The 25403-nt window shown below is 39.2% G+C and overlaps 1 protein-coding gene and 1 long non-coding RNA gene across 2 annotated transcripts in view; one reads left to right on the forward strand and one right to left on the reverse strand.

The window, feature by feature from the left end:
- The first annotated feature begins 922 nt into the window (after nucleotides 1-922).
- Nucleotides 923-25403, forward strand: part of LOC148873237 (endonuclease III homolog 1, chloroplastic-like) — a 74128-nt gene continuing 49647 nt past the window's right edge. Inside the window, exons 1-4 of the mRNA XM_088970041.1 lie at nucleotides 923-1217; nucleotides 1329-1426; nucleotides 9335-9398; nucleotides 17503-17627. Of these exons, the coding sequence (XP_088826167.1) occupies nucleotides 983-1217; nucleotides 1329-1426; nucleotides 9335-9398; nucleotides 17503-17627 (522 nt within the window). The 5' untranslated portion in view covers nucleotides 923-982. The remainder of the gene's footprint in view (nucleotides 1218-1328; nucleotides 1427-9334; nucleotides 9399-17502; nucleotides 17628-25403) is intronic.
- The window catches only part of LOC148873238 (uncharacterized), a 57370-nt gene continuing 49881 nt past the window's right edge, over nucleotides 17915-25403 (reverse strand). The window contains exon 3 of the long non-coding RNA XR_016107275.1: nucleotides 17915-18284. This is a non-coding gene — a long non-coding RNA (uncharacterized LOC148873238). The remainder of the gene's footprint in view (nucleotides 18285-25403) is intronic.

Below are 25403 nucleotides of genomic sequence, written 5' to 3' on the forward strand. Positions count from 1 at the left end.
TAGATCATCACAAATTCGTGCATATTTAAACTTTATCGCAAGGTTATGTATGTCTAAGGTTTTATTGCGGATTTGTGATAGTTGATGTTCATCGTGACCCATTTCGAGTATGGGTTCATTGAAGATTTGTGATGAACTCATCGCAAACGTGCAATGGGTTATGGATATGGATTCGTGCAGTCATTCGTATAATGTTGGTTTGACACCCTTTGTACTCTCAAGGTCTTAGTGACCATTATATACTTACTGTAGTAAAAACAAAAAAGAAAATGAAACAAAACGTGGAAACTCGACTTGGTCCAACCCAAGGCCCATGAGCCACAGGCCTAGGCTCATCTTGGCCCCCACCCCCAACATACACGGGCTATGTTGGCACGGTTTGCTAGGGTGTGGGCAATATGAAAATGTGGAATTCACATATGCGCGGAGTGCATATGTGAACTTGAAAATGTGGGCTATGCTAGCACACACTTTACACCTCTGCTCCTTTCACCAACCATACAACACATTGCTAGTACATTCGGAACATCTATCGTAGTTGTATGTTGTTATTAATGGGAATATTTCTAATTTGTAATGTGATATTGTGTTGTTGGGTTGGTGGTGGGATCAGATCCGGTCACGTCCTAAATGGCCAACTGACTCGCAATGCACGAATTGATGATGTTTGGCATCAATGTTATTTTATGAAAAAATGGTAGCATGTAAGAGTCACATCATATATGCCAAATTCAATATTTTCTCAGCCGTCTGTGAGTGGTATAATGATGTAGAATAATCTTGAACGTTGAATACTATAGCCAACGCCATAATAATGATATCAAACAAAACCAACTGCTATTTTTTTTTTCTAAAAACAGCTTACGTGGCAGTACCATTTCCAAACAAAAAAAATAAGCACCGGAATAAAGTGTTGCAACACCCACGCCAAACACCTAGTTAGAAAATCCCGCCAATCGTAAATTACACATGCTGACATGCTATGCTTCTTCCCTCGATTCGAATGTTGTCTCATAATCTCTTGAGAAGTTTTGTACTTCCGTGTTCGTATGCACTATGCACGACTGAACTTGAGTGTCCTCTTTTATTTGACCCGACCGAGAAACTTCATTACCATGGCAAGGGAAAGCCACTGACCTTGAGAATGTTGAATACAAGGTTTTCTTCCAGAAAATTTGCAGCCAAATCCGATGCTTCAGTTTCAGAGACAAGCTCGAGTAAGAAACTCAGATTTCTGAATAGGGGTTTTATTTTTTCTTACAAATATTGAAGCCATATTTAATTTTTGCTGTTTTTATTTATTTGTTTTTTTTGACTCCGTTGCTTAGGTTCTAAATCTTCTAACGGCGTTTCCGGACGAAAGAGAGTTAAGAGGACAGTTGAAGTATCATCAGTGGAACCCAAAACAGAACCTCTGGAAGAGAAAGTAAGATTTTAAAATGACCTCTCCTGGTTAGTTAAGTACAGCTTTCACTATATTATAACAACTTACAAAGTAGCATAAAAAATGACATCCCTGGATACCCCCTGTTTAGCCAGAGAATCAGCCATAGTATTGGCTGACCCACTTACCCATTTTACCTCAAATCTAATGTTCCTAGTTAACCACTTTACTTTTTTGATGAGTTCTTTGTAGCCCCAGATGGTAGCATCCGGGTTAAGCAGCCACCTTGTTATCACCTGAGAATCCCTTTCAACTAGGAGATGCTCCGCCCCAAGCTGGTTAGCATTCAGAATTCCTTGTACTGCAGCTAGTATTTCCGCCCTAGTAGAGTCCCCCACTCCCACCAGTCCTGAGAATAAGGAGATGATGTTGCTGTCTTTGTTCTTCAGGACACCCCCAAAACCTGATGGCCCAGGGTTACCTTGGCTGCTTCCATCAAAATTTAACTTGATGATACCTTCTAACGGCGGATCCCATTCTGATAAGCGTTTGTTATTCTTTGTAGAAGTATTAGCTATTATTAACCAATTCCTCTACAAATCATCAAAAGAGAAATCATCGAATATCTCCAAGGTTTTCAGCCGATGTATTGCTCTTGTTAGATTCTTTCATTCTTTAAGAAAACTCTTGCAATCCTTTCCTCCCAGTGTCCATAAGGTTGCTGCCCTGACACATTTCCACATGAACTTGCCTCTTCTAGTGCGCCAAACAAAAAAAGAAGGGTTAAATAACATACTCAAATCAGTTGGCGGAGACCACCTCCCTCCAAATAAACTAAGGCTCCAACTCCATAAGTCTGTAGCAAGGGAGCAGGAAATTAGCAAATGGATACAGTCCTCATTCTGGGCCTTGCACAAGAAACACCAATTTGGGGAGAGACATAGAGAGGGTCTCTTTTTCTGCAAGTTTTCCAAGGTATTGATTTTCCCGTAGTAGACTTCTCAATAGAATACAACAATTTTTGTAGGGATAGGTCAGGCCCAAATCTCTTTGAAGGGGAATCCTTGGGAGATGGGGTTGGAATTGAGGGATTTTTGAAAAGAAGAGCAAGTGAAAACACCTTTAGGAAGGGGAGTCCAGACTCTTTGATCAGAAGAAGTGGGGTCCAGACAAACAGACTCTAGTAAATGAAGAAGCTCAGTGATACAAATCGACTCACCATCCCTCAAACCCCTACGAAAACCAAAATCCCAGTTTAAAGACAGGGGACTCAACGGGTTTGAAAGAAAATTTGCAATTGGCTCATTTATGTGAAGGGATAGGGAATAAAGCGAGGGGAATCGATCTTTGAGGGGTTAAGTACCCACCCAAACATCCTCACAAAATGTGATAACATCACAAGAGCAGGCATCATACCTGATAAAACTGAGGAAGCGAGGAACAATGCCATGTATAGCTTTCCAAGGTGTTGTGAGGGTAGCTCGACGAGATATCCCGACATCCCAAACATTTCCTGAGCAGCCATGAATACTCAACACTACCTCATGCCATAATCTCTCTCTCTCTCTCTCTCTCTCTTGGGGCCATCTCCATAACCACTTCCCTAGGAGAGTTACATTCTTCAGCACTATATTCCCTATCCCTAGACCTCCTTCTTCCTTAGGTTTATTAACTATCTCCCATCTAACTAGATGATCCTTCTTCACCTCCCTTGGTTCCCACAGAAAGTCCCTCATTATCTTCTCCAGTTTCTTAGCCTCCCTTGGTGGAATCCTGAACATTGATAGTTGCCCTCGGCCAAATCGAGCATCAACAATTAGTTTATATTTTTCTTATCTGGTTTTCATTTTAATTTGTTCTTTGATCACTCTCACATATTCATTTTGATATGTGCATTCTTGTAGAATTTTGAAAACATTAAAAACGAAGAACATAGGGGAGAAACCAATTCGAGGGTGGGGGGGCTCATAAGAGAAAACCCCTTTTTTGTGTTTTTAACTTTTGATTCCTGAACTAATCAAGACATACAACATCTAGAATTTATAAGAGCGAAAGTCCTATTTTCTATATTAATCCATCATTCAAATAAAATCCTACCAAATGAAACTATTGATTAAAATCCTATTTGAATTTATCAAACCTAAATCTAACCCTCTGCATGACTACTTGCTATTTTAATTTAACTAATAATACTAATATCTACATTTTCACAAAGGCTCAGTTTGGAAGGAGTACAAATACAAATATGCTGAGTGCAAACCTTGTATTTGATATTATTATGTATATATTTCCACTTTACATATTTATATTTGTACTCTTTGCAAACTGAGCCTATTGAAATCTATACCATATAATGCTGATACTAGCCTTTGTATCCGTCAAAGCCATGATCTTTTTCTTTTTTTTTTTCTTTTTTTTTTTTAAATTTGGGCGGAAAAACCAATTCCATTGATCCATTCAACAATCAATGGATACAAGCACTTTTTCATGGCCAATGAGACATTTCATGCATTTAGGGATAGAAGTCCACACGTTACAACATTTACAGTTAACCGCTACCTTAGCAAGTAATTTAATCTTAATAGCATCATATCAAATAAGATTTTTATAAATAGCATTTGTTTAAATATTTTAGTCTTCAAATCCTATCAATGGATTAAGACATTTTTAGGAACTATTAAAAAAATCAAAATCTAAATATCTTTTCACTTTTTAATTTTCAACCCTTTATATTTACATGCACACGTGCAAGAAACATACCTTTATACTAATATTTAATAAAAATTATGAATGTATCATTCCACTTCCCTTAAACAACATCTACCCAGATACCAAATTTTGAGGGATCTATGTAAGATCATCACCATCATCTAAGCATGTCCCAACTAAATGAGGTTGGTTGCATGAATCTTGGTTTGCCATTCTGTTAGGGATCTAATCTAAGATCAATGGACCAAAAAAGAGTATCATTTTTGTGAGCTACTCCTTGTCCTTGGCTGCATATGTTAAAGCACAAAAGCAGTAGCACCATCTTCTCCATGAGACTCTCCAATGATAATTGAATCAGAATAATCATCATGATGGCACCAATAATTTAGAGTGGACATTCTTTAAAACTGAAAGAACTAACATAGCTAATCAACTCAATCTTTATGTGACATTGGATCCTTTAAAATCACTATTAAGTGTGCATGTGCTTTGCACATGGTAATTCTAGATGATGATAATGATAGTAATAATATATCCAATTTTTTTTATAAACTTTATGTATTTTTTATTTTTTTGTTTTTTATTAATAATCATGTGGATTGAAAATCCAAATCTGATTACATAAACACCTAATCCAAATATGTGATAACTGGATTGAGTTGTGAAGTTTCAAGTATCATTGGTAGGCCTACTTGCTTGGCTAGATCATTCTTTTTGTAATATTTAATCTTTTTAGTGTATCTTTTTTTTGTTCATTTATAAAAAAATGTAAGATTTAAATAGAGTGAATTGAATGGGGTGAAAAGTAGTAGTTCAATTTGCAATTTAAACCTCATAATTAAATACGGTCTAAATTAAAAAATGAGTATTTTAGTCAAAAGAAAGTTCCACAATCTTATTCAAAATTTTAATAGTGGTGTAAAAATAGAATTATACATGTGTTCAATTTTTTCTATAACTTTTTTTTTGTATTTTTGTGTAAAAATAAACTTAATATGTCACACATACTTTTTGTTTAATATGATAAATATATGATATTATACATGTGCCTATTTAAGGGTTAATATGTTTAACCCAAAGTTTGAACTATATATTGATCTTTGCCAAACAGTAAAATAATTTCATTTTTGGTCAATTCTAAATTATGTATTTCATTTTCATTACCAAGAAAAATAATTCTTGTTTATTACACTTATTTTTTTTAATTTGATCTTAATAAAAATATCATAAATGTGTCTAAATTTTTCTACATTTTTTGTAAGTCTATATATTTATTTCTATTTTAAAAATTTTGTTACCTAACTATGACTTCATAGGTTGATCAATTTGATTTAGATGGTTGAATTGCTTAGCCACCACTTGGATTAAAAATGGTTTGTTTTTTAGTCAGTTTTAAAATATATGGGTTTATATTGTTAAAAATATTGACACAAATCTAATTTCATAAGAGAAAATGAGAGTTAATAATTTAAGTATAAGACTTAATGAAAGGGGATTAAATTAGGTGGGAAGTAATAATCGAAGTTACATTTTCAACCTTATCATTAGAGCTGGCATTAAAGCTGTAATAAAATGGCTTTTATACCCTTTTTCAAGCAAAGAAGTAAAGGGTAATTTTAGTCCAAAAAAAGTTTCACATTGCATTTACACTTTTATATATAGTATAGATTATTGTGATTAGATGATTTTTGTATCATCATCAAGTACCATATAAGTCATGAAAGTTTCATCAATTATTGTGTGGTGCCTTGGTGTTGTCGTTCATCCTGCATTTTTTAGTCAAAGCTGCATCTAACATTAAAAGCTTTTGAAGAATCTTATTGAGAAATGAGAACTAGATTATTGCTTGTAGGCATTCTTTGGAAGTTTGATCAGTTCTTCCTTTTGACAAACTTTGGTACTGAGAATCGAACTGATTTGATAATATCTGATATGTGCACTTTTCGAAAGAAAATAAGAAACAAATAATATAGGGGAGAAAACACTTTGCCCAACCCCCCACAGTACTTCCTTTTATACGGTCTACAGCTTGAGGCATATTAGTAAACTGGAAGATTGGCTAAGGAGGACTTAATAAGCGTTATCCTATCCGCCCCCCCCCCCCCCCCCCCCCCCCCAAAAAAAAAAAAAAAAAAAAAAAGCAGCAATTCCTCTTAGACAACCAACTTCTTTTCAAACTTCTCTACTATAGGATTTCAAAAGCTAATCCTTCTAGGTTTGCACCTAGAGGGAGCCCTAAATATTTGATAGGCTACTCACTCGAGAAACAACTAACTCTTCATCCCATGCCTCAATTTCTTCATTGCTCATATCAATCCTTGCTACTACACTCTTGCTCATATTCACCTTTAGTTTCAATAGCTTCTCACCACCAGTAACCCTAACCTCCTAGCTCCTTGCTCTGCGTCACTTTCACAGAAAACAATGATGTCATAAGCAAATTGTAAGTTATAGTACTATTTCTTGTACTCCACATAGCATCAGTAGTTTTTATTGTGGAATATGTTAATTCCAATAATATTTTGTGCTGGTTCCCATGGAAATGGAAATATAAAGGGCAGCCCAGTGCATGAGGCTCCTGCCGATGCGGGGTCTGGGGAGGAACAGATGCACACAGCCTTGCCCCTGCACATATAGAGAGGCTGTTTCCAAGATTTGAACCCTGGTTATGGAAGAATTCTATACTATTGTAACATACTTTTATCCATTGAACCTTGATCTTTGCCTTCACAGTAGAATAATAGCCATTAGTCAAACAATAATTGAAGCATATATGGTTTCAAACTACGCGATTTCTGTGACTAATGGTTGAATATTGCATAGTTTTTGATTGATATATATTGCACATTTGTTGGTGGAAACCTTGTTACTTGGTGGAATAAAAAGCAACCAGTGGTTGCTAGGTCAAGTGCTAGGATAGAATAGATAGCTATGAAATGTGGGGCTTGTTAATTGCTATTTCAGGAATTGGTGATAAAAAAAGAATTTTACTTCAGGAATTAGGGTGCACTGTTGAAGGTCCAATGAAAGTATATTGTGATAAGAAGGCAATGATCAGTATCACCATAATCTTGTAACACTTGTTTATTCTTCTCTTCTCTTCTTTCTTTCTTTTTTATCTTCTCAAAACCCCTTGGATCATTTAAATTTCTATAGTAAAACTTTAAAACAAAGTATAAGCGACATTTTAGTATATAATAGAATGTATTCACACATATTAGTAATATGTAGCCATAGTAATTATATTATAGTAAGGCACCTGCCCTCAGGGTGGCAATTTCTAACATAATCTACTTGACCCATCCAACCCATCTACTTGTAACCCACCTAAAACCATCCATTTAAGATGTGGGTTGAATATATGTTGATTGGTCCATTGTGTTAAATAAAAAGGGTTGGGTTAGGTTGGATATCCATTTGGGTCAATTATATCATTATATCAAAGATGTATATCACCATCATTGTAATTTTTATTCTCTCTCCTCTCTCTTTCTTCTTTCAATTTTCTCTCTTAATTTCTCTCTCTCTCTCTCTCTCTCTCTCCTCTCTCTTTCTACTTCCAATATTCTCTCTTAATTTCTGTGGTAGGGTTGGGAGGGGTCTCTAGGGACTCAGAAGGAAAGACATTAGCATTGTATTCAGGACCATTAACAGATGGTAATGCATTGAAAGCAGAGTTGTGTGGATTACTGCATGGGCTAAAATTTGCTAATCAATTCGGTTTCCACAACTTGGAGGTGGAAGGGGACTCACAGGTGGTCATTTCATGGACGAGAGGTGACTTCCAAGTCCCATGGGTCTATAGACTAGAAGGCATATCACGGGAGCTGAATGTTGTCTTCAAATGGTGAGAAGATCAGCAAATGGGATGGCAGATGTATTAGCCAAACGAGGGACAACAAGGCACCAAATGTTCTGGGCAAAATTATAAATTAGAAAGAGTGTCTCTAAGGTGGAATTTCCACCTATTGCAATACTTGATATTGATATTAATAAAATCTTTTTCTTACTGATAAAAAAAATCTCTCTAAATTTTTTTCTCCCTACTCTCCTCTCTTCCTCTTTCCTCCCTATTCCTTTTTTTATACTCTCCTACAAATTCTCTCTTTTCTCTCTCTTTGTCTCTTCTCTCCCTTACGTTTTTCTATCCTCTCTTTTTGGTTCCTCCAATATTTCTTATATTTTCTCTCGTCTCTCTCATCTCTCACATGGATTTTCTCTCCTCCCTGTTCATTTTTTTCTCTCTTTTCTTTCTCATCTTTCCCTCCTCATGTTTTCTCTGATTCTTTCCTCTCTCTTGTTCCAATTTTCTTTCCACTTTTCTCTCTCACAGATTCTCTCTCCTCTCCTTATTCCCTATTTTTTTCTCCTCTCCTACAAATTCTCTTTTTTCTTTCCTATCTCCCTCACATTTTTCTCTTCTACTTCCTTGTCATTTTCTCTCCTCTTGCTCTCTCTCTCTCTTTCTCTCTCCCCCTATGTCTTTTACCTCTTCCTCTCTCATGAATTTCTCTTACCTACATTTCCCTATCCTCTCATCCATTTTGGTCTATTTTTTCTTTCCTCTCTCGCTCTCTCTCTCTCATTCCTCATTTTCTTTCTCTATCTTACTTTTTAACGAATATTGACTTTTGCATTTGTATTGAATCAACCAAGTAATGAAATGTGGCAATATAGGAAAAAAACATTTTTTTAATTTTCGCAATAAAGATTTATCATTTATCTACACAGTTTTATATATATAAAATTTCAAATAGGTCACAATGGGTGGGTTAGGTTGGTTTGCAACCCATGTACATACAAGATGTATGAGTCATCAATAGATGTGGATCATTGATGGATGGGTTAGACTTCAACCCACATCCAACCCACTCCAACCCCTCCATTTGCCACCTGTACCTGCCTTGTGATTTTTGTTCCCTATGCAGGAGCCTAGTCACCTACCTATACAGGTGCCTTGTTGCTATATGTCATGATGTTAAGGTGAGGAACCAATCCGGTTAATTCATGATATAAGCTTATAGCAGTGATATAGCCCGTTTACTGTTAATTCTTTTGTTGTAAACTATATAATTATACACTGTAAAAGTCAACTCAACTCCAGCGTTTACAGAACTTGGTATTTCATCACTTCAGTGGAGTTTAGAACTGTGCTATACTGAGTCATCATAGAACTTATGTAATATTGGTGGCTGGTGTAACTATGATGGTATGTATCTTATTCTTATATGTACTCTGCAGATTTGTAGTGTTCCTGACATTGAAGAGTTTGCATATGGAAAGACAAACAGATCTTCTAGACCAAGTAAGATTCTTGCCCTTTGGATCAGTATCTGTTAATCTGTGTTTTCAAAACTGTTCAAGGCATTTAAAACAATCTTCAAGCTATACGTGAGATACAGCTTGCATGCAAATCACATGCCTCTTGGCTTGAGACCAATGATACTTGGATAGCTATACTAGGGTGCATATTGTGTCTGGTATTTCATTTCTGTGCAAATTCTGTATCTGACATCTTATTCAGCTGTGTCGCTGGGGGAACATAGGTGTAGATGCGACATAAGTTGTATACATCACACAAGGCTTTACACTTTTGTATTGCCTCCAGCCACAGCTGTGCAACTTATATGCTATATAAGAAGAAGAATTTTAGTAACTTCACTTTTTAAAATTTGATTTAAATGCAAGTTGAAAGGTTTAGAAGAGCTAGGGAAAGCCTGGAAAGGACATGTCTTGGAATCATTATAGGGCTGATAGACATTATGGTCGAGCACAGTGGAATAGGACTTAACTCCCCTGATAGCCCTTCATCTTCTATCTCTAACCATTCTCCACTGTTCACCCCCCCCCCCCCCCCCAAATCTCCTTCATTCCCACATCAAAAGTCTCCAGCTTTGTTTTCTATAACAACACTACCTCTGGGTTATTCTTATTAAATTCCTCATTACTGCCCTTCTATTTCTCTCCCTCAATCCCCTGACATTCTAACTTAACACCCTCATCCAATTCTCCCCCTTCCTATTTCTTTGAGAAGTGTAGAATTTCAACCCTTCACTGTTCTTCATCCAACAATTCCTCCTCGTCCCAACCTCTATCCTTCCCTATTCTTTCCTTTCTTTTGTTTTTCTCCTCCTCCTATTTTTCTCAAACTGCTTGAAAGCAGTCCTTACAAATTCTTCTCCTCCCCAAAAGAACAAACCCAAGGGTTTGCCCACTATCACCTCCCTCTCCACTAGTTTTCTGATTTCAACTTCCTCATTTTGAATGGTTTTGTTGCTTTCTTGTACTACACCCCTTCTCACCTCACCCCCTTCCTCTCTTCTACTCCTGTAACAGTCCCCACCTCATCTCTCCCTTAAGCCTCAAATGGAAAATTTCTCTTCCTTCCTTAAGCCTCAAATGGAAACTTCAGGGTTTTCTTGCCTTTCTCATACCTAGCAATCACCTAGACCCAATCTTCCTTTTAATTTTTCGATATCCCCTTCTCCCACTCTTTCGAATTACCCCCTTTAGTTAGTTTTTTACCAAATGTACCCTTGCCTCTTGTTACCCCCAATCCATTAGAATGAAAATTAGTTCTAGTTTTTTTTAGAGCCTCCTTCCCTTTTGTGGACCCCACTCGAAATAGACTTCCCTCTAACTCCCTCCGCCATTTGTGACCTCATCTCCCATTGATTCTTCACTCGTCCTTTAATCTTCCTCTTTCCCCACCTTCTCCTCCTCCACGTGTCCTCCACTACTAACTCCTTTGTCCTCCATGTCAGCACCCAAAATTGGACTCCGCAATCCCTTAAACTGCAAATTTCCCACCCAAAAACCCCACTTAACCATTCAGACACCACCAGAAGACTCCAGATACCCTAAAACCCCTTGCTTATCAAATTTCACCTCGAAATACCTTGGTTCACCCCTTGATCAAGTCAAGATTTAATTTCAGTTCATTTCATTGGTCGGGACCTATGATCCTTGAATCCCCTATATCTAAGCTTCTTTGGACCAATCCTGGGACCCTCGAAAATTCTACTCAATGTTAGGTACATCCTTTCCTAATTTTCCTTCTTTCAGCATGGCAACTCCTATCTTTTGCTTCCAGTGATCTCTTCCAAACTAGATTTCTTTCAACATAGTAACTCCTATCTTTCCCATTTTCCCTTATTTTAACTGTTGAAAAGCCCTTCACCATCATTTTCTTTGCCACAAAGTCTTAACCCCGATCTTTACTTTCGTCTGAGTCTGCTGCTTGAGCAAAAACTTCTTCACTTGCTGCTTTAAACCCCAAACTTTATCTTGGTGGAGGGGTGGACACCGATTTATTATTACTCAAAAAAGCCTATGAGGGGGCACTTTAATACTGTTGTAAGGTTTATTTAATTGTTACTTTATAGTTGTTGTTAGTAGGCTGACTTCTTAAGATACTGTTAGTTAGTTACTTGTCCTTTTTTCCCTTATTAGTTTGGTTCTAGGGTGTGCCGCCAGGGGCATACTTGTAATTCCTATTCTTTTTATTAAGTTAATATAAATAGAGAACTGGCGTCAGCCAACAATATCTTTTTCCCTTCTCAATTGTATCTCCCTTTTCTTCTCTTTCTCTCTCTCTCTCTCTCTCTTGTCTCCCACTCTCCATGAATGATTACATGGTATCAAAGCAGGTTTTCTGGGCTGTAAAAGACCTACGATCCCTCCTGTTTCGAGCAAGGTTTCCTTCTTTAAATTCTTGGATGTGGAAGACAGAGAAACCCTAGTAGGTTACTGGCGGAAACCCTAGCAGATTTCTGGCGGCACTTCCTGTGTTTTTTCCTTGGTCGTAATACCAAGGAAACCCTAGTCGGAGAAGGGCGATGCTGATAGAGACTCCCTTCCTTCTCTGTTTGATCCTGTGAAGTCGATTTTAGGTTGGCACCTTCGTACAGGTGCTGGACAGGTGTGTTCTTGTTTTTGTCTTCCTTGGGCCAATGGTATGAAGGGCTTATTCCTTGGTTATATATATTTGTTTGGATGTTGGATTGTTGGATTGTATGAGCTGCAGTCGGACTGATAGTAATGTCTGCCTTGGTTGTGTTGAACTGATTACCGGGTTGGTTTAATGATTGAACCATCTCAAAGTTGATTTCATCAGTGTCTTGTTCTCTTCCGCACATCCTAGAAGTAAATTCCTTGAGGGTTGGTATTCTGTTTGTGGCTGTTGTGTAGTTGTGCGGTGTTTGGACTGTTTTTCAGCAATATCCTATGGCGAATTATGAATCAACCTCATCGGGGGTTACACCAACTTGCAGCACAGTTGGTATGGGAGGCGAAAACATGATTTTTCCCATGCCAATTACCCCTTTAAATGGATTGAACTACCTGGAGTGGGCTAAAAGCGTAAAACTCTATGTAACGACAAGGGGTAAAGCTGGTTACATTAATGGAAGGGTGAAAGAACCCAAGGGTGAGACAACTGAACATGATAGGTGGGACCAAGAAAACAGTATGGTGATGTCTTGGCTCCTCGCAGCCATGGAACCTGATGTGAAGAAGAACTTTATGTGGGTAGACACCGCTTGTGAGATTTGGGTACAGGCCAAAACTACCTATTCTGAGCAAAGGCATTATGCCAAGGTTTACCAGTTAAAAGCTGAATTTTCATCCTGTAAACAGGGAAACCATAGTTTGTCTTCATATCATTCAGCCCTTACCTCCATATGAAAAGAATTAGATCATTATCAGACTATAGAGTGGAAACATGATGATGATGCTAAGGCCTACAGGAAGCTGGTCTCTCAGCAACGTGTGTTTGCCTTTTTGTTGGGATTGAACCCTGCATATGAACCGTTGAGGGTTCAGATCCTAGGAAGCAAAGAGTTGCCGACGGTTCACGAGGTATACTCCCTTGTTCAATCGGAAGAAAGCAGGCGGAGTGTGATGGTTACAGCTGACGGGGAGCAACAAGTTGCTTTGGCTACAATGAATAATAACTCCACGGGGAAGAAAAGTGACACTGAGAAGACTGATGATAAAGATAAGTTGTTTGTACCCACTATCGGCGTTCATGACATACACGTGACACTTGTTGGGACATCCACGGGAAACCCAAGTGGGCAGTGAAGAATCAAGAACAGGGTAAAAGTCAAGGTCAGAAGAAGATGAACACAACACAGAATGCAACACATGTGGCAACCCAAGATACTCAAGTTGCCGGTAGTACCCGGGACCACCCTAATAAGTCTGACCCCAAGGAAGATATAATGAATTCCTTCAGAGAGCACCTGGAATCTTATGGTAGGGCTTTGCGACAAATGGACAACTCAGTCATTGGTACTCCCTCTACTTCATTTGCATCTACTTCAGGTAGTACGGCTTCTGCATTCCATGTCACTCCCACGGATTCCCCTTGGATCATTGACTCAGGGGCCTCCAACCACATGATCGGTAAGCCGAATTTGTTTCAGACTTATAGCCTTTTGTCAGGAAGGGATAGAGTGAGACTTGCAGATGGTTCTTTTTCCTCCATTGCAGGCCAAGGATCAATATCTCTTCCCCATGGCCTTAACCTGAATTGTGTATTGCATGTCCCTCAACTTCCTATAAATTTGCTTTCAATTAGTAGCATTACAAGCTCTTTAAACTGTAGTATAACCTTTTTTGCTGACTCATGTGTTTTTTAGGACCTAACTACTGGGAGGACAATTGGTAGAGGGAGCCTAGTGGATGGTCTCTACATTCTTGACAACAAAGCTGGTCTCTCGGTGTCATCCTCAGAGTCACATAGTTAGTCAAATAAGAGTCAATTTTTTTTTGTGGCATAGTCGTTTAGGTCATGTTTCTTTCGAAATAATAAAGTCTTTGTTCTGGTTTTATTTAAGTCATGTTCAGTGTCAGAGTTCCAATGTCAAACGTGTCAGTTGAGCAAACAATGTAGAATAACTTTTTACTCAAGTAATAAAAGATCAAATGTTCATTTTCATGTTGTGTATTCTGATGTATGGGGGTCTACCAATGTAATCTCTGAGGGCGGATATAAGTACTTTATCACATTGATCGATGATTACTCTCGCTATACATGGGTAATTCCTATGCGTAGTAGAGACGAAGTTCCAAAGATTGTGAAAGACTTCCAGAGGATGGTATTTACGCAGTTCCATGTTGAAATATAGATCTTCCAATCCGACAATGCAAAAGAATACTTCCATGGGGAGCTCAATGAGTTCTTTGTCTCCCACGGATCTATTCATAGGAGCTCATGTGCCAGAACACCACAACAAAATGGTGTTGCAGAAAGAAAAAATAGATACCTCCTTGAGGTAGTTCGTGGGATGATGCTACATATGAATGTTCCAAAAAGTTTTTGGGTGGATGCTATACTTGTAGCTGCTTATGTCATCAATTGCATGCCCTCGAAAGTGCTGAACTACATGGCCCCTCATTAGTTATTGTACCCTCAGTCTCCTTTATTTTCCATTCCAATGAGAGTCTTTGGTTGTCGTGCCTTTGTCCATGATTTGTCTCCATCTCGAGGTAAGTTAGACCCTCGATCCATTCTTTGTATCTTTTTGGGGTATCCCTCCTCTCAAAAAGGGTATCGGTGCTTTGATCTTGTTAGTCATAAGTTTTTTGTGTCTATGGATGTGCCATTCTTTGAGTCTGAGCCATTCTTCCTTGCTTCTCCTCAGGGAGGGAATAGTAGTGTGGAAGAGGAGAAGCAGATTCAGGTATCTCTTCCTTCTATTCCGGACCTTGCTCCCTTCCGTGTCTTCCAACGTACACGTCGTAGAGATCAGTGATGTGATAGAGATGTGGAGCAGCCAAACGTTGAGTAACCGACACCATTAGACTCCCAGGAGGTAAGTCCACTCCCTAACCCTACTCCTACTGTGGATGACCTTGACATTCCTATTGCTCAACGAAAGGGAGTCAGGTCATGCACTACCAAACACCCCATTACCCATTTTGTCTCCTATGATCACATTTCTCCCTCATACCGAGCCTTCCTATCTATAGTTGATTGCATCCCTGTTCCCATAAATGTTGCAGAAGCCTTAAAATGCCTTGAATGGACAGATGCCATGCAGGAAGAGATTAATGCTCTTCACAAAAATCAAACTTGGGAATTAGTGAATCTTCCAAAGGGGAAAGACCCCATGGGGTGTAAATGGGTGTTCACGGTTAAGCACAAGGCAGACGGAACAGTTGAAAGGTACAAAGCAAGATTAGTAGCCAAAGGGTACACACAAGTATACGGGGTTGACTATGATGAGACTTTTGCTCCAGTAGCTAAGATGAACTCAATTAGGGTTCTCCTGTCCTTAGCTGCTAATCTTGACTGGGAATTGCATCAACTAGACATAAAGAATGCTTTTCTGAATGGTGACTTAGAGGAAGAAGTATACATGGTTCAACCCCCTGGGTTCTGTGCCAAGGGAAGTGAAAATAAGGTGTGCAAGCTGCGAAAGTCTCTTTATGGCTTAAAACAGTCTCCCAGAGCCTGGTTCAGTAAGTTTCACATGGCGGTTCAACAGATGGGCTTCAAACAATGTCAGTCTGATCATACACTTTTTGTAAAGAGATGTCAGGAACAGGTTGTTGTATTGATAGTGTATGTGGATGATATCATCATTACAGGAAGTTGGAGCTCAGAGATACAAAAATTGAAACAATTCCTTGCATCGAAATTTGAAGTGAAAGATTTAGGTCCCCTGAAGTATTTCCTTGGGATTGAAGTTGTCTGCTCAGAAAAGGGTATCTTTATCTCTCAAAGGAAATATACCCTTGATCTATTACAGGATATAGGCAAATTAGGTGCAAGGTCGACAGATACTCCCATGGATGTTGACCACAAGTTAGGTGACTGTGTTGGTGAACCTCTGAAAGATGTGAAACAGTTCTAAAGGTTAGTGGGAAAGCTGATTTATTTGTCCATGACCCGTCCAGACATTGCCTATTCCATTGGGGTCCTAAGCCAGTTCATGCACTCTCCTAAGAAACCACACATGGAGGCAGCGAAGAGAATTCTTAGATACTTGAAGAAATATCCCAGAACAGGTCAACTATTCAATAAACACAATCACTTAAAGGTGGAAGTCTTTACAGATGCTGATTGGGCAGGAGCTGTGAATGATAGAAAGTCCATAAGTGGGTATTGCACATTTGTGGGAGGAAATCTAGTAACCTGGAAGAGCAAAAAACAAAGTGTGGTAGCAAGGTCAAGCGCTGAAGCTGAATATAGAGTTATGGCACCTGGGGTGGCTGAAGTCCTTTGGCTAAAGAATCTTCTAGGGGAGTTTGGAGTTGTTGTTCATAGTCCTATGTCTCTTTACTGTGACAACAATGCTGCAATAAACATCGCCAGCAACCCTGTCCTACATGAGAGGACCAAGCACATTGAGGTGGACAAACACTTCATAAGGGAAAAATTGGAAAAAAGGGAAATTTTCATCCCTTATGTCAACTTCAAGAAACAACTTGCTGAAGTCCTCACAAAGGGGCTTCCATACTCGCGGCACAATGAGTTATGTAACAAGCTGGGCATGATAGACATATTTAGCCCAACTTGAGGGGGAGTGTTGTAAAGTTTATTTAATTGTTACTTTATAGTTGCTGTTAGTAGGCTGACTTCTTAAGATACTGTCAGTTAGTTACTTGTCCTTTTTTTTCCTTATTAGTTTGGTTCTAGGGTGTGCCACCAGGGGCATACTTGTAATTTCTATTCTTTTTATTAAGTTAATATAAATAGAGAATTGGCGGCAGCCAGCAGTATCTTTTTCCCTTCTCAATCGTATCTCCCTTTTCTTCTCTTTCTCTCTCTCTCTCTCGTCTCCTACTCTCCATGAATGATTACAAATATATTACTCTAGGAGCATGCAGATCTATATTTTCATGATTTTTACTTATCTTTTAGCAGAAGAAATTCTGAGAAAATATGAAAATGGCTTCAGATGACCTTCGAAAAATCATCTGTAACTAACAGTGTCAATAGAAACCAACAAAGAATTAAGCCTTTCAACTTTTCAAGCCCCTTCAACAGGAAGACCCAACCAATTCCAAGATAAAGCCCTTTAATACTCAACATGTTATAAAACCAAAGACCAAGTTTTAACATGATGAGGCAAATTGTCCTATTTCTATCATTCTTTTGGATCATCATAAAGGTGTGACAGTTCTGAAAGGATCCATGTTGAATGGTTGCAATCTTTGATTGGATATCAAATTTCTTCAATTACATGGTTAGCTTTCTAAATGCTGTCTTCTACTCTTCATCTTCATGCATGTTTCCCATATATAAAGCCACCAGCAGGGGAGTTGTTTCCCAATAGGCATTGACCCAAGAATTCCTTATATAAGGACTTTTTTTCTTTTGCTAGTTTAACTTTGTATACACAAAAAATTTACCAATCTAACCTGCAATTTTAAATCTTAAATTTTTTGTTTATCAGACCAAGTGGAATCACCTGATAATTGGGAGGAAATTCTTGAAGGTATCAGAAAAATGAGGTCTTCTGAGGATGCTCCAGTAGACTCTATGGGATGTGAGAAAGCTGGAAGTGTTTTACCCCCTAAGGTAAACTTAATTCTATAATTTTCTTGAATTATAGGTGCTTTCTGCCACCGGAATTCCAAATGGTATAAGATCAATGTCTGTCTAATTGACCCTCAAGGTCATTTTCTAAATGCAATTTTGCATGCACACAGACATTGGAGTCAGAGTCTGATTCGTTCCAATTGTCTGATGCAGCAAGATGGAAAAACATGGACTTATGGGTACTTCTATAGAAACCTTAAATACTATTAAAATAGTCCATATGTTTCAAATCAAGAGATCCAAATTACAAATAGGGTCAACACATATAGAATCAATACTAGAAATTATATTCACCATGAAAAATGATTCCTTATTTACTCATTCTAGCCACGAAACCAGCTATGAATTTTGCTGCCTAAATCAAAGGAAACAAGATGTTTAACCTGGAGGCTCAAGATCCACATGAAAAGATGCACATCATTTGCACATATGACTGCATCCATCCAATCTAAACATTTATGCTGTAAAATGTAATAAAGGAAAAGATTCTTCTCTTGTCGAGTTTCTTTGTCTAGTTGGGCTAGAGAATACATGATCAGTTGTTCCTTTACGTTCAAAGCACCTCAGATATCTTTACAGCCAGAAATTTGATGCAAGCATCCATCAAATATTAGATACCTAGATACCTGTGCATGCCTAGCAGTATCATATGTAACAAGTATTAAACCCTATACTTATTGGATATGATACTAGATGCTGCATGGATACTAGATGCAAATAGCATTGAACTTATGTAAAATGGTATGTTTTAACAAATTATGCCATAAAAATATCTGCACATGTTAATGGCATTTAGCTTCATAAACTAGATATAAATGCATGATATCATTATATTACATGGGGTTCCAGTACCAGTATTTGTGTCCAGGATTTTAGGAAATGGAAAGCCGTATCCCTGTTTCTTGTATCTGTATCTGGGCATTATAGCAGTAATTTTTTCACTTTCCCGTTGTGTTTGAGAACCTAGGCACAGAGAGTGATTGGATGTGGTCATAAGGCATGTTATCTCTATTTCTTGGATTCTCCTTGCTAGGAAACTACTAGGGGTCTGTTCGTTTCCTCTTAACTCTTATCTCTTAAGAGGAATCTTTTAAATTTAAGAGAAAAATGGTTGTTCGTTTCCTTTTATCTCTTATCTCTTAAAGCGTAATCATACAACTTTTTGTTTTCCAATGATACCCCCAAAAAGGCAAACAAAAACTCTCATATATGGGATCAAAACGGATGTTTGATCATTTTTAGAATTCAGAACAACATTCTCTACATTCAGAGTTCAGAGGAAAGAAAAGTTCATCAATACCAATATACCTCTTAATGTAATTATTGCACTTTCAGATGTCAGACTTCAGAGCAAACGAACATACCCTAGGTCTACATCTTTTGATGTGTTCTTAAATTGGGTTAGTCTATCCCTTGTTGAAGTAATAAAGAGCCTATTATCTAATGACATAGATGCTTGAGTCATTTGTTTTTTTAATTGTTGTGGTTATTGTTCACTTCATGGTTTGAGTCAACTTAGTTGTCTTCATTATATGAAGTTTGTCAATTGTATGACATTGTATAAACACATATTCTCCAACTAATGGTAAACGTGTATTTATTTTTCAACTTGTGCATACTGATATGTGGGGTCCCTTGAGAATCAAATTTTTGATTGGACTTCTTTACTTTGGTGCTTTTCTGAATGATATTCTAGATGTACATGAGTTTATCTTTTTAGAAGTAATAGAATTCAGGTCTGCCTTAGAGTTCGGCCTGACTGAGTTCAGTTATGTAGAAAAAGAAAAGGTGATAGAGAGAGAGAGAGAGAGAGAGAGAGAAATTCTGGTTTGAACTGAAAGAGTCAACTTGACTTCTCCCAGTCGGCCAGTAAGTTTTTATATTATTATTAAAACATAACTGAAAAGACCTATGTGCCCTTACTTAAGTTAAGAGCACTTGTTCCAACACAACCTTACCGATCAGCAACATTAGTCAAGGTATAAAGACAGAAATACCCCTACGCTAACACTCCCCCTCAAACTGGTGAGTATTTATCATATACTCCCAGCTTGTTACATATGTAGTCCACTCTTCCTCGACTCAAGCCTTTTGTAAATAAGTCAGCCCACTGATTTCCTGTATTAACATGTGTAGTGTCTAGCTCCCCATTCAGTACCTTCTCCCTCACAAAGTGACAGTCAACCTCAATGTGCTTGGTTCTTTCATGAAACACTGGATTAGAGGAGATATGAACTGCAGCCTGATTATCACAATAGAGCTTCATTGGAGTGTTAATGTTGTACCCTACTTCCTGTAAAAGGTTCTTTAGCCACACTAATTCACAAGCGGTGTGCGCCATAGCCGTATATTCTGCTTCTGCACTGCTTCTTGCCACAACCGTCTGCTTCTTACTTTTCCATGTCACCAGGTTACCTCCCAGAAATGTGCAATAGCCTGTAGTAGACCGCCTATCAGACATAGACCCGGCCCAATCAGCATCAGAATACCCTTCTATTTCAAGTTTTCCCCCACTCTTGTATATCAGACCGCGACCTGGAGCCCCTTTTAGTTACCACACTAACTACAAATGAGATGTCTGGTCTGGTAATGGTTAGGTACTTCAGTTTGCCCACAAGTTGTCGGTATCTGCCAGGGTCTTCAAACACTTCACCCATATCACTGCTTAGCTTGGTATTTGTGTCCATGGGTGTGTCAGTTGGTTTGGCACCCAACAGGCCTGTTTCTTCCAGCAAATTAAGCACATACTTCCTCTGGCACAGGTTAACCCCATACTTGGTTCTCGCTACCTCTATCCCCAAGAAGTATTTTAGTTTACCCAGATCCTTTGTCTGAAAGTGACCCTGCAGATAAGTCTTCAGTCTGTCAATACCAATGTTGTCATTCCCAGTAATAACAATATCATCTACATACACCACCAACAGTATTTTTCCTCCCGGAGAGTCATGACTAAATACAGAATGGTCAACTTTGCACTGTTTCATACCAAACTTCTTTACCACCTCACTGAACCTACCAAACCATGCTCGAGGAGATTGTTTAAGCCCATATATAGCCTTCCTTAGTCTGCACACCTTACCATCTTCCCCCTGAGCAACAAACCCTGGAGGTTGCTCCATGTAGACCTCCTCGAGTAAGTCACCATGCAAAAAGGCATTATTGATATCAAGCTGATATAGTGGCCACTCATACATGGCTGCAAGAGAGATCAGAACACGAACCGACCCTATCTTAGCAACCGGTGAGAAGGTCTCTGTGTAGTCAATACCAGAGGTTTGGGAGTACCCTTTTGCAACTAATCGCGCTTTCAGGCGTTCAACACTACCATCAGGTAGATAATTAACCGTATAAACCCATTTACAACCAACGGCTTGCTTCCCAGGAGGAAGAGAAGTGAGGTCCCAAGTATGATTATGATGAAGGGCTGAGAGTTCTTCTTCCATGGCACGACACCACCCTGGAGAGGCAAGGGCTTCCTGGACATCTTTAGGAACAATAACTGATGATAACAAGGTAACAAACTAGCGATGGGAAGCGGAAAGGTGAGTAAGAGAAACATAATTAGAAATGGGATGAAGGGTGCAAGTACGTTTACCTTTCCGCAAAGCAATGGGTAGATCAATCTCAGATGCTAAGTGCGGTTTTGGTGCCGGATCCGTCGACGGAGATGTAGACGGAGGAGTAGTAGCTGGTGCACGTGGGCGATGTGTATACACATGACGGATAGGTGGGCGTTCAATAGGTGGTGGGACCGGAGGCAAGGATTTGGTCACGACTGGAACCAAGGAAGGAGGATCGACAACGGGAAGTGGAAGAGGAGGAAGAAGCATCACCAGACCCCAAAAAGAACGGAGTTGACTCAAAGAATCTGACATCAGCACACACGATGGACCGTCGAGAACCAGGATGGCAACACCTATACCCTTCCTGGGTCCGAGAATAGCCAAGGAAGATGCACTTGAGAGAACGGGCATCGAACTTGTCGTTCCCGGGACCCAGATTATGGACGAAGCAAATGCACCCAAAAACTCTCGGCGTAAGAGGGAATGGAGACAAAGTGGGAAACAAGACCTGAAACGGAAAATGACCATCAAGGATGAACGTAGGCATCCGATTAATCAGAAAACGAGAGGTAAGCACTACATCACTCCAAAAAGGTTTGGGAACATGCATGTGATGCATTAGGGATCTTGCTGTTTCAAGGAGATGGCGATTCTTTCTCTCAGCCACCCCGTTTTGTTGTGGGGGGTAGGTACATGACAAAATATCTGTATCCATTATATGACATCACTTTATAAGGATCCCAAACATCTGAATGAACTAAAGAAAAAGGACTCGACACACGGTTATCAACCCTAGAACTAAAGGGAACACGATGGTGTTTCCCAAACTGACACGACTCACAATCCAAAACAGAAAGCTGACTCAAGGACAGGACCAAGGACTTCAAGACTTTTAGCGACGGATGACCAAATCGGCAGTGCCACTGTAGAGGAGAAAGAGATGACTGGAGAGCTCTTGAAGTCCTACCACCACCACCGTCAAGATAATACAATCCACCTGCTTCATGCCCTCCACCAATCTTCATCCCCGTCTTGAGATCCTGAAAAACACACATAGAAGGATAAAAGGTAATGGAGCAGTTAAGTGATTTGGTCAGCTTACTAACAGACATAAGGTTAAAAGGCAATTTAGGAACATACAGAACTGAAGAGAGAGATACAGGATCTAGGTCAACATTACCAACACCACAAATTGAGGATGTGGAACCATTAGCAAGGGTGACAGATTGTGATGTTGAGCAATGAGATAAGGAGGAAAACACACCTGGAGTATCCCGTTATGTGATCGGAGGCTCCAGAGTCAATGATCCAGGGATTGGGTGTAGATGCCAGACAAGCCATACCTGAGTGAGCAAAAGTCGTCGTGTTCTACTGTAATTGGATAAATCTCTCATATTCATCATGGTGAACACTCACCATCTCCTTCATGGGACCATCTGTGGATGTGGGAGGCATCTGGTCAGATGAATGATTCTCCTGTCTAAAGCTGGAACTTGAGTCATCGGTTGCGGCATGATTGGCCCAGGTTGAGGGAGGACCATGTAGATCATAACAATAGTTGATGGTATGTCCATCCATACCACAATGAGTGCACTTCCTCGGGCTTGAGCTACGTCCTCTACCACGGGCTCTCCCTGAATCTCTGCTCCCAGTACGACCACCACCACGATTATGAGTAGACCCACCATTACCACTTCGGCCATATGCAGAACCACTACCACTACAACGGCCAGACTGAGCTCCCCGAGCTCCACCTCTAACACCACGGCCTCTCGATGCAGCAAAGGTAGATCTATCTGAGATATTCGAGTTCTCAGTAGATCCGATAGAAATCCTCCGGAGTCGAGCAAATACCTCTTCTAGGAACGGAAGAGTTGATCCCTCTAATATCTGAGCCCGTACTGGTTCATATTCAGACTTTAGTCCCACAAAAAATCTAGTCACATCAAGCTGCTCTTTTTGTTGTTGCCGAATCTTGACATCAGAAGTGAGAGGATGATAGACATTCAACTCATTACGTATGTTCCTCATGTTAGCATAGTACTCCTCAAGACTCTGATTGCCCTGTTGCAGGTTAAAGTACTCTTGATAAAGCTGATAAACTCTGGTTGTATTGTCCTGCCCCGAATATAATTTCTTCGCATGGTCCCACACATCTTTGGCAGTATCAAGGAACATGAAGTTCACACTAATCCTGGGTTCCATACTGTTCCACAACCATGTGATGATCTGAGCATTCTCTTGCTCCCAGTCTTCATACTCATGAGAGTCAGAGGAGGGTTTCTCCTCTCTGATGTGTTTTACCTTCTTCTTTGCCTTCAGAAAGACTTCAACAGATTTAGCCCAAGGCACATAATTCTCTCCATTTAATTTAATGAAGGTCATCTGAACATTCAGGTAGTCTGTAGGCACTATCTCACTAGGTTTATAATCATTATTGTCTCCCATTATGTTATCACTGGTTCTGCACACTTGCTGAATTCTATTATCACTGAGATCTGCACACTACACACCACTAGGTCACACCTGTCACACTGTGCTCACATCACAAACCCTACTCCTACAACTACCTGAAATCTCACCACTATATGATCATATCTCTTCCTTCAAAATGCACAAAGAAACCAGCATAAACCCTAGCACTTACTGGCCGAAACCCTAGCATATGGTCTGAAACACACCTCCTATTTAATCCATAACAGATACCATGCACTGAAATCTCTTACCTTATCGCTGAAGTAACACCCATACGAGCAGGAAAGCAGTCCACACATGACAGCCGGTGCACACACAACAGCCACTGCCCACACAGTTTGGCCCTCTATTCTTCCTCTACTAGGAGAGGGCGATCTCAGAAATCACAGCAACCGACCACATACGACCTGACTGGAGGCATAGAGACCTCCAAGGGAAGAGGGCGATCACTCCTTTTCAGCCCTTTCCCTTATCTCCAATCGAACACAGAAAAAAAAAAGAGGAAAACCCTAGATAGGGTGCGCAGAGAATGAACCCTAGGCAAGCAGAAATCTAGGCAGATTCAAGAAGTTCTGATACCATGATAGAATTCAGGTCTGCATTAGAGTTCGGCCTGACTGAGTTCAGTTATGTAGAAGAAGAAAAGGTGAGAGAGAGAGAGAGAGAGAGAGAGAGAGAGAGAGAGAGAGAAGGGAGAATTCTAGTTCGAACTGAAAGAGTCAACTTGACTTCTCCCAGTCGGCCAGTAAGTATTTATATTATTATTAAAACATAACTAAAAAGACCTATGTGCCCTTACTTAAGTTAAGAGCACTTGTTCATACACAACCTTACAGATCAACAACATTAATCAAGGTATAAAGACAGAAATACCCCTACGCTAACAAGAAACTATAATAAAATCCCTACCATTGTTAAGGATTTTCATCAAATGGTTTTTACCCGATTTGATACAAATATTAAGCGTTTTAGGAGGGAGTATGTTAATTTTTCATTGACCTGTTATTTTACTATGGCGTCATTCATTAAATATCCTGTATCTTTATCTAACAGTAGAATGGTGTTGTTGAGCATAAGAATATACATTTGTTAGAGTTTTCTTGAGCCTTCCTCATTAGTGTGCATGTTTCAAAACTGTTTTTCAAAGGTAGTTCTTTCTGCATCTTATTTTATTAGCTGGATGCCCTTTTGTTTTATTAAATTTCAGATTCCATATCAACTTTTTGTATCTTGAATATCCTGCTTTTCTCTTCCTCCAAAGTATTTTATTGTGTTCCTTTAACATGTTATTGGTCCAGGTCTTTCTGAACTTGATACTTGGGCTATATGGTGTGTCATTATTGGTCATGCTTCTAATTAAAAAGGGTATCATTCTATCATGTTAAAGATCTTGTATCTAATAAAACATTTTTTACTATAGATGCCACCTTTTGGGAGTCGATTCTGTTTTTTCTTTCCATCTAAGATATTTCTACAGAAGAAGAATAACTGCTTGGAAGAAATGTATTTGACACCTCCGCCTTCATTTGTCTCCTATCTTCTTCTTACGTTTGTCAGTTTTGCATCCACCTTGTTTTACATACTAACTTTTGAAACAAGTGGGCAGAACCATGGGTTTGTAGAAGCTGAATTTTGATGGTAGCAGTGTTGAAAATCTGAGGCCATCTGGTTTTAGGGGCATTTTGAAATGAGGAGGGTAATGTAGTGGTTTTAGACT

This window comes from Nelumbo lutea, chromosome 1 (assembly GCF_056320005.1).
Source record: "Nelumbo lutea isolate HS-2025 chromosome 1, American lotus-T2T, whole genome shotgun sequence".
Lineage (NCBI taxonomy): Eukaryota > Viridiplantae > Streptophyta > Magnoliopsida > Proteales > Nelumbonaceae > Nelumbo > Nelumbo lutea.